Source organism: Scomber scombrus, chromosome 20 (assembly GCF_963691925.1).
Source record: "Scomber scombrus chromosome 20, fScoSco1.1, whole genome shotgun sequence".
NCBI classification, from domain to species: domain Eukaryota; kingdom Metazoa; phylum Chordata; class Actinopteri; order Scombriformes; family Scombridae; genus Scomber; species Scomber scombrus.
The window spans coordinates 13,970,539-13,989,702 of NC_084989.1; the positions used below are offsets into that span (position 1 = coordinate 13,970,539).

At 39.7% G+C, this 19,164-nt stretch overlaps 4 protein-coding genes across 4 annotated transcripts; 2 read left to right on the forward strand and 2 right to left on the reverse strand.

Moving 5' to 3' along the window:
• Window positions 1-148: 148 nt before the first annotated feature.
• Window positions 149-9,125, forward strand: flt3 (fms related receptor tyrosine kinase 3). The gene is made up of 24 exons (XM_062441530.1): window positions 149-200; window positions 889-971; window positions 2,336-2,487; window positions 2,578-2,702; window positions 2,879-2,990; window positions 3,138-3,277; window positions 3,450-3,631; window positions 3,785-3,923; window positions 4,047-4,221; window positions 4,343-4,443; window positions 4,543-4,648; window positions 4,741-4,943; window positions 5,050-5,162; window positions 5,380-5,512; window positions 5,785-5,889; window positions 5,978-6,088; window positions 6,259-6,415; window positions 6,503-6,615; window positions 6,742-6,863; window positions 7,258-7,380; window positions 7,481-7,592; window positions 7,691-7,790; window positions 8,103-8,208; window positions 8,324-9,125. Exons 1-24 carry the CDS (start codon window positions 173-175, stop codon window positions 8,537-8,539), a joined length of 3,057 nt encoding a protein of 1,018 aa, XP_062297514.1. The 5' UTR covers window positions 149-172; the 3' UTR covers window positions 8,540-9,125.
• Window positions 9,126-9,911: 786 nt separating this feature from the next.
• urad (ureidoimidazoline (2-oxo-4-hydroxy-4-carboxy-5-) decarboxylase) lies at window positions 9,912-10,910 on the forward strand. The gene is made up of 2 exons (XM_062441761.1): window positions 9,912-10,136; window positions 10,228-10,910. The coding sequence occupies exons 1-2, from the start codon at window positions 9,956-9,958 to the stop codon at window positions 10,575-10,577; spliced, it is 531 nt and encodes a 176-aa protein (XP_062297745.1). The 5' UTR covers window positions 9,912-9,955; the 3' UTR covers window positions 10,578-10,910.
• A 129-nt stretch (window positions 10,911-11,039) lies between these two features.
• On the reverse strand, window positions 11,040-15,084 carry pdx1 (pancreatic and duodenal homeobox 1). The gene is made up of 2 exons (XM_062441760.1): window positions 13,820-15,084; window positions 11,040-11,668 (listed from the first exon to the last, which is right to left on the reverse strand). The coding sequence occupies exons 1-2, from the start codon at window positions 14,196-14,198 to the stop codon at window positions 11,298-11,300; spliced, it is 750 nt and encodes a 249-aa protein (XP_062297744.1). The 5' UTR covers window positions 14,199-15,084; the 3' UTR covers window positions 11,040-11,297.
• An 88-nt stretch (window positions 15,085-15,172) lies between these two features.
• On the reverse strand, window positions 15,173-18,692 carry si:ch211-140b10.6 (protein POLR1D-like). Its single transcript, XM_062441664.1, has 3 exons — window positions 18,559-18,692; window positions 17,394-17,468; window positions 15,173-16,847 (listed from the first exon to the last, which is right to left on the reverse strand). Exons 1-3 carry the CDS (start codon window positions 18,582-18,584, stop codon window positions 16,520-16,522), a joined length of 429 nt encoding a protein of 142 aa, XP_062297648.1. The 5' UTR covers window positions 18,585-18,692; the 3' UTR covers window positions 15,173-16,519.
• Window positions 18,693-19,164: the final 472 nt, after the last annotated feature.

A 19,164-nucleotide genomic window follows, 5' to 3' on the forward strand; every position in this document is an offset into this window, starting at 1 on the left:
AATATTGAAATATAGCCTATGAATATGTAAGCCAGCAGCTGGAAACGTCATCAACACCAGCAATAGCTACTTCCCCCTGTTTAAAAAGGTAGGAGGCACTCATCTGCATCAAAGTTTCACTGCCTGTGATAGTAATGATTATGTGACACTGACAGAAAGACAGAAAGCATCAATGCGGAGGCAGAGGAATATGATTGCGGGTGAGTCAGACCCTCACCAGTCCCTGCTCTGTTGTATGGGTTATTGGTACTGTCAGACTCAGAGTGAATTTAGTGCTTTAGACTTTTGGTGTTGGTATGTAGCCTAACATGTTTTAAATGATAGTGGGATAATACCAGATTTTGTAGCCTGTATTTGGAGATTATTATGACTAGGGTAATTGATGTTTAAATCAATTATTCAATCACCCCTGCATGTCAACATTCAGCTGCTGTTTGACAGTAGGTATGAGGAAGCTTACATTCAGGGGGAAACTTGAGAGGCTTACACTTATCTGTGTATTAACAATGATGCCCCTACTGGAAAGAAGAACTGTTTAAAAATCATAACTATATGTGTGTATGTCCCTTCATAACCAAAAGAGTGGGAGTTAGAATTTTTCAGACCTTAAAAAATATTTTGAAAAAAGGAGAACCGACTTCTAAGGACATACATACATACAATAAAATCAAACAATTTAAATTATTTAAAACAACATGAAGACGTAAAGTAAGCTATGAATTTATATTTACATAAATATTGTTATTATATATTACTTGTTTTGCATCAAACAGGTTTAAAATTCTTTAAAATTTCATTTCATTTTTTAATGGCTTAAAGTAAATACATACAAAAGCTTGCAAAGAAAGTTAGAATTTATAATAAAGTTACAATTTTCTGTCTTTAAAGCTGCGCTCCTGCTGTGTGCAGTCGGGGTGTATTGTTCTGATAGCAGAGCAGCGCAGAGTCAGGACTGTGTACCGACTGATGAGGTAAGAACTGAAACATTTTATTATGTCTTCTTAACTGTGACTAGCAAGTTTAAATACATCAGGTAGGCTATAGCTCAGTAGAGATGTGTGAATCAAACATAAAACGTTCATGAATTTATGAACAAACTTGGACAAACACAAGCTAAGCCATATAGAGGAGACAGGGATGGACATACATTTACAGGTTTTAAGGTTTTTTTAAGTTCTTAATTACATTTCCTTTAAAAAAAAAAAAAAAAAAGCCTTAAAAGGTATAAAAGTCTTAAATTTAATTTACAAAGATATTACTTTTTTTAAATAAATATTTTTTGTATGTGTTAAACAACAATGAAGTACAAGTGAGATTGGTGTGACGGTGGATTTTGCAGGCAGGAAGCTGTTCAATCCTTTTTTATAGCTGAGTTTCAGTACTCCCTGTCAGACCTATAGAAAACACTGTCAGTTATGTAGTTAAAGTAACTGGGAGGCTTAGCGACTCATGAGTCTGACAGAGAGGACTGAAACTCCACAAAAAATAGTGTAGATTTTAAGCAAAAACTTAAATTGATTAATTATTGTGTAGTTGTTTAAGTGTAAGCTTAAGTGTTAAGCTTATCAGTTCTCAGCCACTTGGTTGTTCCAGTCCCATTAATTAATTAGTTGTATAAGTAATTGTGGGGAAGCACAGACAAAAATGTGAAAAAAAATCCATGTACTTAAGTGATTTTAGGTCACTGTTGTTTTGTAGCCTTTTAGAGTACATAATATGGACTCATTTAGAAAGATAAAAAAAATTGCGTGTGAAAACATGAGAAACCCTTTATAGTTCATTTTAGTTTTAACATCCAGCTATTTAAAAAGCACACAGGCTTGAAACAAAATGTTATTCAGTTTTAAATTCACTGTCACACAGTCATAATTTAACTTTGTAAAAACATAAAAAATAAAAAAAGTCACAGAACACACATTGTTTATTTTGACAGACATGAGTTAGTTGTTAATATTTTAGTGAAATTAACACAAACAACCTGCTGATTGGAAGGTTAAAAAATGAATGATGGCTGAATTCTATTTAGCCGCTTCAGGCTCCGCGAATTATTCATGCTGGCTATCTGACTAGAACAGAGCTGTCGTTACTGTTAGCAGTAACAACTGTGCCCTTCATATGACGACAAGTCAAAATGCAAATTTGACAAACATGACAGCATTTGTTGAATCATTAACATGGGAAAATGAACTTAAACAATCGTGGTCCAGTGGAAACAGGATTTACCCATTTTTGATTAAACCACAGACATCATAAAGTCTCATCAATGTTTTATGGCTTAATCTGCACTCTGCTACATTACATGCAAAGTCCTTAAATACTGAGTTTCATCTTTCAGGTGGCATGTTTTCTACCAGTTAACTATATGGATGCAACTGGTCCTGTCAGGGTAGAGGTGCGTGTTGGTAAGAAACTCAATATCTCTCTGGAGGGCCTCTATGAATACTCTGACTGCCAATGGATCCGAGGAAAAGACGCAGTAACAGCAATGTGAGTGAATGTCTGTTTATATGTTTAGGTCTGTTCACTTTTTTTAATATGTAAATGTTTAAAGTGAGACTTTTCTTCAAACCTCAACAGGAATTTCAGTGACTCCATCATCCTACCATCTCTGTCTGGGACAGATTCTGGGGAATACACGCTGAGCTGTGAGGTTGGCAATGGGACCAGATCCTCACTGTCTGTTGCTCTGCATGTAGCAATGAGTGAGTAGCAGCTCTCTTTGACACCTCTACTACAATAGCACATCATATCCAGACACCACCCAACACAGCCAACAAGCACATGGATGATGTTGATCAATGTTTTGGTTATGCAAAACTAGCCTTGTTACCCAATGGTTATGCAATGATGATAACAATTTACTTTATATTTTTTCTAGCACGTCCCACAAAACCACAGCTGATACTAACCAATACAGAGAACCCTAAACAATCCCCTTCATTTAAGTGCAAATCTACAGGCTCCCCAAAGCCCACCCTCCAATGGTCTGGGTAAGATTTTATATATTACATCTGGATGTACACTGAAGAGTATGTGTAATTCATAATAATGTAGTCCACTGACTCCAGCTTTATTAAAAAAACATCTTGTCATAGTATAATTGTGTGAATAATTATGGGTCTCTTACTTTTGAGCAGAAAAGTTCATGGGACAAATCTTGGTGGAAACATTGAAACTGCAGAGAGCACAATAAAGACTCTTAACTATATTAATAGTGGAGTGATGTGTTGTGCTACTAACCCTGAAGGACAAGAATGCTCCCAACTGTATACATATGGTAATTAAATAATAAGTTAATTACATCAATCCTGCAAAAGATTTGTCCAAATCCAGTAAATAATTGCGTAAAGTTGCATCTACACAAATGCACAACACATGTCGCAAACTATTATAAATTACCTGATCATAAAGCTTGTTTTTGTGACCTGAGGCCTTGCTGTATGTTTCAGACCCAGAGAGTAACACCATGGAAAAAGAGGTTTCTAGCGTGACCCTGAGCCCTGGTCAGTCTTTACTGCTTCTCTGCCGACAACCTCGTGAACCATTTAAGCACCGTCTGTTAATGTGGGAGAAAGGCAACACAAACATAGTTCCCAAGACATTAGGATGCCCTTCTAAAAACAAAGAGGAGGTATTGCAATTTTTACAGATTCACTATCCCTACTAAAAATGTTTTCTTGTAAACAAAAGTGAAGTATTTCTCTTGATGCTTGTTTTAACTTAGCCTAAGACACAAATCACAAATTCCCATTGAAATGTTAACAAGCATGTCTTTTTTTCTCAGATCTGCATTAAAAAAGATACACATTCAGGCAGTCAGATGGCCTACCTGTTAATCGAATCAGTCAGTGTGAACCAAACTGGCATATATACCTGCAGGAATCAAGTCAACAAAACAAAGTCTGTTAATATTCATGTCCAAGGTTGGTAGAATTCACCTCTTGACATTATTCTTTCTTTAATTTCAACTGTCAATGATCGATGACTCTGGATGATCCTTGTTCTTTCTAATATTTTGTTCTAATTTCTTTCTTTTGTTGCCTCAGCTGAAGATTTCCTCTCTGTTAAGCTGGATGACAGAAGAATCGTCAAGCAGGAGGAATCCACCCCCTGCTTGAAAGCCAATGTATCGTACCACCCGATGCTGCAGCGCTGTACCTGGGAGGATCCTGATAAAATTAAGACTAAATGCATCAGGAATGAATGGGTAACAATGCACAGGTAGCTGCATGTAATCAATCAAACCTCTGAGCTCAACAGTAGCAGGAACTCTGCTTTAAAAATGTTGCAAAAAAGGCTAGATATCATATAAAAATTATGATGTATGACCCTGTCTTCTTAGGACTGTGAAGCTATGTAATCGTCTCAAATCCGGAGAATATAAGCTGCACTTAGAGGCTGGAGGACAAAAAGAAACAAAGACTGTATCTGTGTGTGTTATAGGTAAGAAAGACTCATTGCACAATTTTATCATTATTACAGCATCTTTTTCAGTATATTTTATTTGGTACAAAGCTTGTTTTCCCACTGACTTTGTTTCAGACAAACCAAAGTTCAATTTCAACAAGGTTCATAATGGCTTTACCGTTGAGACCTGGAGCCATGTGCCAGCAAATTATTCTTGGATGTCTTGTTCCACCAATGTCAGGTATGATAACTGTCAGAGCTGGTTAGAGGACACTGTATCCGCGATGGACACACACTCAGATTCAAGTCCCTGCTCTTTGTTTTTTATTGCAGCTGTGAAACCGATTTTGCCTGGGAGGAGATCCCCGGCACCACTCAAACAGACTCAGAAGTCTCCTGTAACAAGACAATCAAGAGCTCAGTCAGCAGATATAAGGTGGATGGAAAGCAGTTCAAGTTTTGCGTTACTACCTCAGTTGGCTCTGAGTGCAAAGCATACCCACCATATGGTTGGCCTGAACCTCAGCAGTCCGTTGGTAATGAGATTTATTGCATCTATCAAAATTATTAAATTAAATGGTCTAGTTATTTTGTTTTTTTTATGTCTTTACAGATTGTTGTTGACACATTGCTGTTTTTTAGGTCGTTCTGATCCTGAGAACGGCAACTCGACGTTGCTGAGAATAGGCAGTTCGTTCCTGCTGCTGGCTTTGATTGTTGTCAGCGTGGTGCTCACGTACTTTGTCAAAAAGAAGGTGTATATATAGTACATATCTGCGCACATACATATGTATAAGTAGTACATATGTCCACACGTATATATGTATAAGTAGTACATATCTCCACACGTACATATGCATTTATAGTACATAGGTGGAAATGTATTAATGTGTATATATAGTGCATATGTTCACACGTACAAACACAGACACACATAAAGACATGACGCAAACCCTTTTTTGCTGCTAACAGAAACCCCAGTATCAGCCCCAGCTTCAGATGCTCCAGATGGTTGGGCCCAATGACAATGATTACATTTACATCAACTTCAAAGACTTTGAGTATGACTCAAAATGGGAGTTTCCCAGGGAGAACCTGGAATTAGGTATGAATGCTATTAATACCTGGCATACACGTGACTTTTTTTTTTTTTTTTGTAATTGTTCCTAACAGTTTGCAAATGGAGTTACACATAGTGCCTGCAAGGTCTACATTGAATTGAATTGAATTGAATTGAATTGTCTTTATTGTCATTGCATTGAGGTCAATACAACAAAATTTAAAACAGCTCCATCCTCGGTCATCACTCTCACACACATCTCATACTTAAGTAAAAGGAGTAGATAAAGTATGAGTCAGTACTGGTGTCCTCCTCAGGTAAAGAACTGGGCTCTGGGGCTTTTGGAATGGTGCTCCAGGCTACAGCTTATGGCATTAACAAGCCAGGAGTCTCACAGCAGGTGGCCGTCAAGATGCTTAAAGGTCAGTATTTCACATATGTGATCTGTGATGGAAATGTAAAATGTTATGCAAGTCATTTTGATATCTGATCTGGTATTTTACCTTGCAGATAAACACCAGACTGTGGAGAAAGAGGCTCTGATGTCAGAGCTCAAGATGCTGACTCACATTGGTCACCATGCCAACATTGTTAACCTGCTTGGGGCATGCACAGACACAGGTACATTTAACACTGCCTGTCAGTTATCGCACCTTTGTACAACAAACACCACATATGAGACATTCAGAGCTAACAATTAAATTACGATGTACAGTCTTAAATCAAAGTTACTAACTTTATTTTATTTTATCCTTAGTATTACTATTATTATTACTGTGTTCCCCATACAGGACCCATATATCTGATTTTCCAGTACTGCCGTCATGGTGATCTGCTGAACTACCTGAAGAACAACAGTAAGCGCTACCACAAGTCTGTGACTGACGCTTTCAACAAGGACCGTTTCAGGAGCCTTTACCACAACCTGCACCCAAGAAAAACCTCCAGGTAGGAATAGAACCAAATATCAGGGAAGGAGGAACAATATTGTTTAGCAATTACATTACATTTATAATCACATGTGTATTTTCTCAGTGAGAAACAAACAACTGTGGACAACTACGTGCCCATGTATGGTTCTACCACTAGGGGGCAGGAGGACATCACCCTCCTCACCATCAACTCCTGTGACATGGACAGCTTTGAAGGTCAGAGAACATGAACATTTCTAATCAGACAAACTAGATTATAAACACGTAGAGCTAATTAAAGTTCAGATGGAATCTGTTTGAGCAGAGTTGTGTTGATCCTAACTGATCCCAGTTTATCTGCAGACCCGGAGATGTTTGAAAACCTAGACGATCAGACAGAAGATCTGGAGGCCCTGACCTTTGATGACTTGCTGAGCTTTGCCTACCAAGTGGCAAAAGGCATGGATTTCCTCTGCGGGAAAAATGTACGGGACAAAGAGCCACACTGTGGAAACTCCCCATTACATATGTCAACTCCACACACACACACACACACACACACACACACACACACACAAACACACACACACACACACACACACACACACACACACAAAGAAGTTGTTGGTCCTTTTTGTTTTCCATGTTCTGATACAACATCTCACTTTAGGTAAAAGGATCTGCCTGTTTCTTTTTCCGGTAAAGAGACAGACTTTATTTAATGTATATAATTTGGACTTGGATTTGAAAACATTTAAAAAGTGCTGGTTTGGTTTAGCAGAATTGATGTTTCACGATGGAATCTTGGCTTGGTGTTTGAGGATTATGTGTGATGTGATTCAAGTAAATACCTACTTCACTGGTCCTGTCTGTCCGCAGTGTATCCATCGGGACCTTGCAGCTCGAAACGTGTTAGTGACAAAGGGCAGGATGGTGAAAATTGGTGACTTTGGACTGGCCCGGGACATTGACAACGACTCCAACTATGTTGTGAGAGGAAATGTACGTGAAATGATCCCACCACACTTGTTTTACATCATTCTTTTGTTGCCCTGTTTGTGTTTTTTGTTTTCAATGTGACTAATGTGGCTTTGCTGTGCAGGTGCGTTTGCCAGTGAAATGGATGGCACCGGAGAGCATCTTTCAGGGGATGTACACCATGAAGAGTGACGTGTGGGCTTATGGCATCCTGCTCTGGGAAATCTTCTCACTAGGTATCCCTATTTTAATGAGCAGTACATTTGAAATAGAAGCACACAATCAACCTACGCCACGATTAACACAAACTCTGTCTCTGTAAACTGTTTTTAAGGTGTCACTCCTTACCCAGACATGAAGGTGGATCACGTGTTCTACTCAATGATCGAGAAAGGATTTAAGATGGAGTGTCCATATTATGCCAACCAGTCTGTGTAGGTTTCTTCAGTCTTTATGCAACCCACATGGGTCTCTTGTAAATTAATTTATGACACTGACCAGATTCAGTCTTGACAAAGTTGATATTTTAATCACTTGTACAATAATGACAGCGGATAACAACAGCAAAAAACAGTATGAGACTGTATGAATGATTTAAATCATGGTGGACAGTGTCACCAACTACTTTCCTCAACCTCAATATATACTTGCTAACTGAGAATGCTTAAAGAAGTCTTTCTAGATACACGAATTTTGCATATATCTGTGAAAGCTTCATCATGTTTGGGTATGTCTTTCCTCTCCAGGTATGAGATTATGTGTAAGTGTTGGGCCCTGGATGCCTGCCAACGCCCTTCCTTCTCCAAAATGGTGTCGTTTATGTCTAGCCTGTTGACAGACAGAGAGGAAAAGGTAGGCCTGTAGAGCACACAGCCATTACTGGAGACACTTTAAATCTGACTCAGACTGAACATTAGCAGCTTCATTCTCATCTCCTTGCCTAATAAAAAGCTCCTTTGTCTTTCAGCTCTACCATAACATGCTCAACGACTACTCCTGCGACTACCAGAACGCACCGGTCATTTTGGACATTTCCGCCTTGACAAAACAGAACGAGAACAAGACGCAGTCAGTCAATGACTACTGTAAGGCTCACACGACTGAAGAAAGCAAAGCAGAAATGTGCGACTCAGACACTGTGGAAGCTGAAGAAAAACTTCTGAAGACATCTGGTACGGAGTGATCACTTATCACTCTTTGCCTGTTGACATTCAAACAATTGTATGAATATTTTAAAGCAGGGTACATATTTCTCATTTAAATACAGTTACAATATAATGCACTTGCTTTGTAAGCTATTAAGATATTATAAGCATTATCTGAATGAATAAAACCTATGTAGCATATATTTTACAATTTTTTTTAAACAAACTACAGACCATACATTTTTACTTATTTTCATCGGATATATTCAATTATATTCTCACTAGGAAAATGTGTTGTAAATACCATATATTTGTATTTTTAGGGGGTTATTTTGTGCAGCAAAAAATTAAAATTTTCAGGTTTCATGAAATTATAAATATTCAGGACTTTACACTGTAGCAACTGATTAACTTTTTTTTAAATGAAAATGTATTATTTTATATCACATTGTTAATTCACATATGGAAACTTTTTGCTTTTAACATTTTAGGCTGTGAGATTTAATGACATTGTGTTGTGGTTTCATATGGCGGCAGCTATTATTTGCAGTTTTAAACAGCCTTTGTGCAGATTTTGAAATATTTTCATGGATCTTTTTACAGTGCTTTATCATGTTTAAGTTTTATACCTGCAATAAAATGTACTATATTAAACGAAAAACTGGTTATCACTATGGTTTCCAATGGTGTACCTCTGCCATGTCCACTATGCATCACTCTTCAAATGTTGTTGTTATTGGATTTTAGTTTCAAATAGGCTATTGATTTAGAGGAGTAACAATTCACTGTTTTACAAAAAAAGCAAGATTGAAGAAATGTTGAATCAAAAGATGTGTTTTGGCTCTCCCTCAGGGTTCAGCTGGGAACTGCCAGTTACTTTATCAATGCACTTAGAGACAGAGAGCCCATGATGGAGGAGCCAATCTGAATGTACTACTCCATTTACACCTGACATTAACATGGGAAGTGGGTCTAGATAAAAATACCTTAATGCAGGTGTAAATGTTCTCAACACACTTCATATTTGTTGATAATTCTTCCACCTCCACATACGCAATTTGTTGATGTTGAGATCTGATCTCAATATAAGCACAGCTGAGAAAACTATGACACTTTTTAATATCAGGTGTAAATGCAAAGACCAATTGATTGGATGGCATTATCCAGATAATGTTGCCTATCCAAGTCTACAGATGACAACTTAATACCAGATGCAGATGGGGCCTAAAATATGGGTCATTTAAACTCTTTAACAAATAACTCTCTTTTTTTTTTTTTCCCAACGTCAGATTTTTGGCCGTTGATCTGACAAATAAAATATTAACCCCAGCCAGGCGTGGGGGGCTTGTTCTGTGTCCAACAGTGCGTTAACCTTGTAGCGAGGGGTTTACACTGTAATGTCCGAAGGTCGCCGCACACTGCCTGTGCATCTAGATACTAAACAGTGTCCGCGCATGAACATGGAAATCGCCACAGTAAACTCTCTTCCTTATGAGGACTTTGTGAATATTTTCGGCAATGTGGTGGAGAAATGCCCCATTATAACAGCCGCTGTGTGGTCGAGGCGTCCCTTTGTGAACATGGGTGCTTTAGAGGCTGCTATCAGTGAGTTCATCGATGCTCTGCCAGAATCAGGTAAGCTACACTGTCATATTTTGCGTTTTAGAATTGGCCTATAGGTTCATTCTGCGCGTAATGGCGCTAATCAGTCCTCATATGTGTGTAGGCAAAGAGGGGATCCTCAGGTGTCACCCGGACCTCGCGGGAAGGGACCTCCATAGTGGCACCTTGACACGGGAGTCGCAAGAGGAGCAGGCACGAGCCGGAATGGATGGGCTGGACTCCACGGAGGCTTCGCACATGGCTCGGCTCAACGACGAGTACAAGGTGCGCTTTGGATTCCCGTTTGTCATCTGCGCCAGGATGAACAACAAGGCGACCATCTTACAGCAGCTGTCCGAGCGGCTCAGGAACGAGCGCGCGCTGGAGAGGGCGCTTGGCATAGAGGAGGTGAAGAAGATATGCCGCCTGCGTCTCCAAGGTCTCGTGCTCATTGACGCCCCGAATAAATTATGATATTGGACGTTGAGCCAGATTTACCACCTCGATGTAAAGACTGATGCTGCTGACATGTCTGTATAGGCTGTGATATTTGGTTTATTCCAAATGTATTATGCATTATTCATCCATCATACTGTACAATGAATTCTTCAAACATGTGGATCAGTTATTCTAATTTAACAATAAGACATGATATAACCTATAGGCTTATATACACAAGTGAACATCAATAACCTAATATAACAATGTTAGCGGTAATGTACGCATATGTACATTCATAAACCTCATTGTACACTACTGACATGTCTCAGATGAAAAAGAAGGCACTTAAAAACTCTTGCAACCACAGTTCGTGCGAGTCCATCTTTCTGCCGCCTCTAAAAGGTTGTCTCAGCATGCCATCTGGTGTCCAAAGAGTCTCAAAGCATGTAAGGGAGATGAAGAAGTGTCCCCTCGGTCCAGTAAATGACAGTTAATGGTATCCAATAATGGTGGTTGCGATGGTCCTTAAGGGAGTGTAAAGGGGGTTCCTGGAAAAATTAGAATTTTAGTTAAATGCCATCTCATATCCTAATTCTGGGATAAAGTGGTTTCACTTTTTCCACCCTAAAGCTTCCTAAAATATCCACTCAGATGGGGGTCTATCAAATGTAGGTCTTGTGCTGGTCTATTTCTGTTGGTTTTCCATCGTGCAATATGATTTGCCAGTCTTTAGAATAAGCGCCTGCTGTGGGTCTACGCGGGCTCTCTGGGCCCAGTGGCGGACAGAGTGTGGCCCTGTAGCGGGGAAACAGGGGGCGTAGTGATGTGAGGGACTGTGCCCGCAGCCTCCGCTTGGTCTCCAGATGTGATGGAGGAGTCCTGGTCCGGGTCGGCGCCCCTCACCCTCCTCCGGTCCTCTTCCTTCTTCCATTTCATGCGCCGGTTCTGAAACCAGATCTTGATGTGGCGCTCGGTGAGGCTCAGGGTCAGCGCCAGCTCCACGCGGCGCGGCCTCGAGATGTAGCGGTTGAACAGGAACTCCTTCTCGAGCTCCAGCAGCTGGGCGCGCGTGTAGGCCGTCCTCGTGCGTTTGTTTTCCTCAGTCTCCGCCATCACATAAGGTCCTATAGAGACAACCAGAGGGGTCAGAAACTTCAAGAAATATGAGATAAAGCTTATATTTTAAAAAGATATTAAATTAGTCAATTTATTTTATTCATTGTCATAAAGTTACTCTTTATTTTAGTTAAAATTAACAACCCGGTTCATTATAACCATTAGGAGCCTGTGTCAAAAACCACAGCGTGTTTCATGACAGCCAGGATAAATATAATCCCCTTATGTTGCGGTATTAACAATGTAGTCAAGTACTTGAGGATTAACCAACAGTATAAGCTTACAGGTGTAAGAAAACGTTTCAGCGCAAAGAGGCTTTCTCCCAGATGAAATTTGGAAACCGGTGACACAGCCAGCTGCAGCATTACCACACGGAAATATGATGTATAGGCTCGACCACAAATTCTGTTTTTGTATACAGATCTCTGAAGTGAAGATTATAAAAAGGTAAATAAAAAATAATATGCCATTGTCGCACCACCTGTGCATCCACATCTAAAATGAATCCCACTTACCAATTATTACAATCAAAAGCGAAATAGCCACAAAAGCGCAGTTTATAATTGATAAAATATTGCGGTTTATGATATCTGAGAGCACAAACAGAGTGCCTGTGATGTGGTTGTGTCAGATTTGCACGCAAATGTTTTTTTAACCTCTGAAATGCTGTATTGCTGTGTATTTAGAAGCGGAACAATTGACTTTTATTTACTATTAACACCAAATTATTTTTAATTTTGATCGTCTATTCAGAGTCCAGTGAATCTTTAACCCGAGTGGGACCGTTTCTCTTTCCTAAAACTCCAAAAATAACAATAAACACTCAAAAAATTTAAAACGCATCAAGAATAAATGTATTAATATTATTGACATTTCTTGACTTTTTTATAGCTAGTGATAGGCTAGCACATATCAATGTAAATTGAGTCTACATTTGTAACCTGCACAAATTTAAAACTAAACAAATAAAATCTCATCTAGGCCTATTTTATTCAATCAAATTCAGTTAGGACACCATAGGGACTTAATACGTGCTGACATGCTGTTTTTGTGAGGATACAAATTGAAACACGTTTTAAGCCAAAATCGGACACATTTGCGCTATTTGGTGAACAAAATGAGACAATCTGTAAGTACTGACAAAATAATAACGTAATGACAATGACAGATTTGGCTCTTGGCGTCCTCTCTTTTTTCCCCAGAAACTTTCCCCTGACTGTCTCTTTGAAATGAGAAAAAATAAATTTTAATGATGTAGTGAATATTTCAGAACATCTCATTTCTAAGACTACTGGAATTTATGGTTGTACAAAATACACCAATAAATTAATTAAAATATCCATAATGTGCTGTAATTATCCTTTCCAAAAATAATTTACATTACAAAAAAGGGGTGAGCAAATATACAGGCTAAGATGTCACAGAAGAGCAATCTGAAGCCTATCGACTTTAGGTCAATAATCGATACAATATGTTCTACATCAAATAAGTGAAGGAGGAAGGAAAGGTGTCTTAAATTTACTCTGACTTGAAAAAGTGAAGTCAGAAAACTTCGTTAGACTGGCCTATTTTAGGTGAGGGAAGTGTTTGGTCTGGTGCGTCCTTGAGCGAACCCGCTCATTAGAAAACTATACTTCCATTTGTAGGCCTAGAACTGAAGCTTCATTTAATCAAAATGTCCCTCACTGACAGAAAAATAATTAATTAATTGATTTAATAATTTAACTTAAGGTGAAGGGTTTGGTTAGACGCAAAGTGTTAAGACTAACAATCATTGTTGATACAAAATCTCTATTATGTGACAAAACCCAGTATAATAGCTTTGGGTGCTTTAATTACCTAATATGGTTTACGTTACGTTAATATACGAAACCCACATTTTTGTGACGATAAGACCTGATAAAAGCAAGCACAGAGCTTCCGGGCCTTTTACAAATTTGACTGACAGGGTAAACTGAAACACCCAGGATAATATTGTTTTGAGCATGATGTCATTTGGGCCTCAGAAATAGTCATCTCAGTTGTTAGTGCCATGACTACAGAGAAATGTTGTAAACACAACCTTCCATGTATTTCAATTTGAAGTTTGGTGAGGTCCACTCAGTGATTGTCTTACAAGCAAATTACATGTATTGATTTACAGGGGTGTGGAGAATTACCTGCCCACTGTCCCTTCCAGGTGTGTGAGTGGGATTTTGTGGTTTTCATCCAGGGGAAAGGGAGGTGATATCTGCTCTGTTCCACCGTGTCTCCATAACCTGCTGTAGGCGGGAGAGGCTGCTGCTGGAGCCCCTGCGGGTGGTGGAGCTGAGGAACACCTGGATCCTCCCGCATAGGTAGACTGTACGCAGGGGCAATGTCAGGAAGGCTGGCCGGCTCCAAGGCTCCCATGGACGGCGTTGTGTAGACGGAGTGGACCTGCCTGCTCATGTAGAGGCAGGGCGGCGGGCTGTGGCTGTAGTCCTCACCCTGTGATCTCTGGTAGGCGCAGGAGTCTTTAAAAACCTGCGAAGGGTAGTAATGATCTTCCCGATTCATGGCTGCCGAGGACCCGAGGCTGTGTTTGCGCGCACATGTACCGTACCTGTGCCCTGCAGCCTCGGCGTGCACCTTTTGCTCCACCTGCTCCTGGCACAACTGCGAGGCCCTCACTGCTCCACACAGGTGTGTCACTCGGTCACCATGTGACTCTGCAGCGACCACACCATTGGTTTCACTGTTTGCTCAAAACGTCAGGCCTTGCTATAGCCCTCAGCAAATTGAACAGAGCGTCTGTCAGCGTGTAAATCAATGCCACTCAGTAAATACCGCAGCGTTTACCTGCATCCACCTGTGTTTGTCCAGGTGAATCCGTGGGACCCTGCCTCCACACAGATCTGTATTAATCTGATTCAGCCTAAAGCCATTGACAATTTATATGGATATATTTCTGGACTGATCAATCGATAGGTATGCGCTCAGACATTGGTTGAGCCATAAGATAAGAGCCTTTGATAGAAGCACAGTTGTCTTGGAAACTTTGAATGAAAAGCTCCAACACCATAGCCTATTTCCTCAGACCTTTTTTCATCCGTCTTGCACCTGTCTGACTTGGTGACTTTTAAAATGTTCCCATTACACGTCTGTAAATGCATCATTTAACACCATTTAGCGGGCCCGGGCTTACAGTCCCTGCACGACGGGGGCCTCGGCGATAACAAACACGGAGCCGCTGCTCGTCGCTCCACTCTCGCCGTGTTTGCTGGCCATTAGCCTTCAGCGGCTGAGTGTATGTGCGTGTTCGCCCCATTAAACAACCGCTCTCGTGGTAAACCAATTAGGTTGGAGTGAGCAACAGAACTCAATTAACAGGCGTGTGCGTGCGGCGTGTCCCCCACACAAGCCGCGAGCGAGCCTGTGCGGTTTGTTCCACATATGTGCCCAAAATTTTTGAGCCACAGTCGGGAGTGATTTTCTATTTTTCCAGGTAAACCTTAGAGGAACAGTGTGCTTTCACCATAACAGTGTGTGTATCTACAGGCTATTTGCACTGAGTTCTTCAAAAGCGATTATGGCACTTTCCACGGTATCTTAATGGGGCACTCAGCGATGCAATAAAGTTCAAGTAAACCAATTCTATACAAATCACCAACCTCACTATGGCTTAATGGTGTTTATATTTGATCATTGTTTCAAACAGGAAGGAAACAGTTAAGCGACGCTATTCTCCACTACAGTGGAGACGGACAACGTGATTTATGAAGCGTGAGGAGCGTAAAAACGCAATTTCGCCGAGTTTTCCGGACACGTCATTTTACATAATGGCTTAAGCGAGGAGTAATGTAGCTCCACTTTGCTATATGGGTAATCACGTAGAGTTACAAACCAAAGAGACTGCCGCGTTTTATAAAGCTCTAGAACAATAAAAAAAAGACTAAGCTTAAACACATGGAGACAGGCCAAATGGACAAGACGGATATAAACAGCATTACAACCATTCAACGCTTCAGTAAATGTCCATCTGTTGTCCTGAAACTCCTCTGAACCTACTAAAACAAATGGAAATACTGTATTTAAATACTTTATGATATTATTATTATTATTATTATTACAGTTGATAGTATAGTTAATACAATTCCAAGTGCTTGAGAGCACTTATTCAAGAGGGCTTGGGCACCTGTAGGAGTGTCAGGAAAACAAGATTTTTTTCTCCTTTGACAAACAAAACCGTTTCTGATAGCTGTTATGTGTATGTTAAAAAAGTTTGGCGACAGCAGCATGGCTTATGTAAACATTATGAGCAGTGAATAATGACAGAAGAATGGTAATGATATTATAATTGAAATCAAACCCGCTGGACTGGAGGTGAAATAGAATGACACCAAACCACGAGTCCATGTGACAGGGGAGGAGAGAAATTCAATAAACAACAAACAAAAACCTCCAAATTAAAATGTCAAACTGCTTTGTTGAAAGTTATCTGGACTATAACGGCCACTTCATATTTTTTTCTGTGGAAATATTACATAAAAAAGACTTTAACTCGGCTTCAGGCTGTATGAGAAATTTGGAATAAACTTAAACACCCTCAAAAGTGAAACAGTAATTTTAAAAAAAATTAAAAAACTTAAACACCCTCAAAAGTGAAACAGTAATTTTAAAAAAATTAAAAAATAGTCCATCTGCAGGGAGTAAAATTATTGTCTTTTTTGTCTCTTCCCTCCATTTGCAACATGCCAGCCATGTCCTATCAGCCCACTGGCAGGTCTGTGGAGCATGCTGGCCGGTCAGAGGAGAGTCCACCTCTGTTTCCTGGACAGGGAGTGGCTTCTGGAAAAGCAGTGTTCCTGACCTGCACAGACGTCCTTTCATTCACGAAGTCAGCGTCTGTCTTTGTCTGTGCTCGGACCATCCTTTCCGTGTCTCCGGTCTCTGTTGTCTTTGTGCCTGTGGCTCCTTTCTATGTTTCTATCCTGCTTCTTATCTTTGTGACCGCGGCTGCTCCTGTGATGTTTATGGTCTGCGTGGCCTCCATTATTCATGTGATCTCTGGGAGGCGTTCTGCTGCGGCTGCGGCTTCTGTTCGGGGACTCGCTCCTCGGCCGCCCTCTTTTTCCTGCTGGTTCACTGGAGCGCCGTTGCATGCCGGTAGAGCGCAGGGTGTTGAGGAGGAAGCGCTTGTTGGTGCTCCGCAGTGGGCATTTCAACCTGACAGAAGAGCAATAAGAACATTAAATACATTGGATTCAAATCAACACACCAACAGATGATGAAGAAACTGAAACTTAATCAAGCAGATGTGTATTTCAGTACACTCAACTAAAGAAAATATATAGAGATCAAATAATTGGACTTCTACATAATGTCTATATCCCATGAGTACTGTTCTGCCTTCCTTTACTATTTGTGGTGAGCAACAGGAATTCATGACGTGCATTAAATCCTCATGACTCATAGTTGAGTCTTACTTAAATATATATTTCATACCATAAAGTGTTAATGACGATGGAAAAACTATGCAAGTGTACAAGGAGAACTGCTGCCATTTTAAAAGGAAAAGTGTTTATTCTGTCAACTGCATGACATAAGTTGACAAATTAAAACTATTCATGGCATCCTCGCTTTACGTTTAGTGCCTAACACATTTGCACAGAACTGCAGATGATCGATCAATTAGTTGTTTCTGGTCTTTTAACTCATCTAGAAGCTTAAAAACTGATGACAATGACAGATAATTCACATAAGAGTGCTCACCATCCTGCAGGGCCCATGGTCTCCGCTCTCACCCGAGCCCTGTCCGTTTCCTTGAGGAGCTCCTCCACTGCACGCCTGGAAAGATAAATAAAGAAAATGAATAATTTGGCCTAAAAAAATAAATCAAGTGAAGGGGAGGAAATGGGTTGAGGACAAAGATGATACAAAACCTCATGGGGGAGCCAAGCCGAGGGGAGAATAACGCTACACATTTTTTAGTTGTTTTTTATTCCTGGGAATACACTTCAAACTTTGCTTTTGTGACCAGGACAGTGATATATTGACATTTACCCATTTCCAATTGGAAACGGGCAAATTTGCACATTTTCATTTGCATACAGTCAGAATAAACAACATATGAGTCACCAGATGATCAAGTGATGATGGGAGACTATATTTGGGGGCTGATTTGTGAAAATGGTTAACATCCGTGGTCACCAACCCTGCTACTGGAGAGCTACAGCCCTGCATATTTTAGGTATCTTCCCACTCTAACACACCTGATCCTTATAATTAACTCGTTATCTAGCCCGTAACAAGCTTCAGATGTTTGATAACAAGCTAATAATTAGAATCAGGCGTGTTAGAGTGGGGAGATACTTAAAACATGCAGGGCAGTAGATCTCCAGGAGCAGGGTTGGTGACCACTGGTTTGCGTAAATCTAAAAAACTACTGATTTTTAAATCTTTTGCAGGCACTTGTATATAACTTTGAAATAAAATACATGTTCATATGCTGTTTTTTCTGACTTTAATTGAATGAAAATGTACTTCCTTGCCATTGGAAATTGGTAATGCAAAGTTTGAAGGGAGTAATATTTAGGAAATAACTCAAGGACCAAAAAAAAAGTGTTAGAATTTAATTAAGTGAGAGAAAAACGGACAGAGTGATGCATGCTTTGGAGGAGAAAGTGAATCATTAGCATTATTAGTTTTAGTGTCCCGGTTTGAACCCGAGCTGCTGATTCAGCACAGTGGAGGAGACCTTTAACCGCACAGCACAGCACAGCTACTAAACTGTCACAACACAACGACCACAACAGCTGTACACCACAAATATCCTCCCTCACATGGAGAGAGGTGTTAAGATTAAAGAGGGAAAGCAGCTACAAGTGTGTGCACAGGCAGCCTTTAATGGACGATAAGCAGAAAAGCAGAAACTCACCTCTCCAGTTCACTGTCGTCTGCCATCGCGTTGTGATCAATGACAGATTATAATAAAGCTGTTCAAACTAAAATCGATGGCTGTTATTGTAATTAAGGTTATTTTTTAAGTAGCGTCTTTTTTGTTTACTACTCAGTGAGGTCCTTCAACTGTGAGGACCCTGAGGTTTTTGTCCGCGATGATGCCTGATCACAAAAGTCTCTTTCTTTCATTTTTTTCAGACACAAAAACCTGTTACAACTTCCTTGCATATATATATATATTATATTTTATCTTTTTTATAGATCTCAAATAAGATAAATTCTTGAAATAAGATTTTGCTCATTTAAAAAAAAAAAATTACAAGTTATTGAATACATATAGGCCTATTGCTGTTTTAAATTATTTGAAATAAATCTTTTTTATATATTTTGTAAATAAAATATAAAAAATCTTTATTTTATATTCCAAAATCTACATGAACTAATGAATACATTTTCAAATGAGAGATAAATCTTACTTTATAATAAATGATTTCCCTTATACCTCATGTCAGTATCCATGAAAAACACCTGAACTTAGATTTTGGTGGGTTCAATGGGTACACTTACCCTAACAGTTAAAACA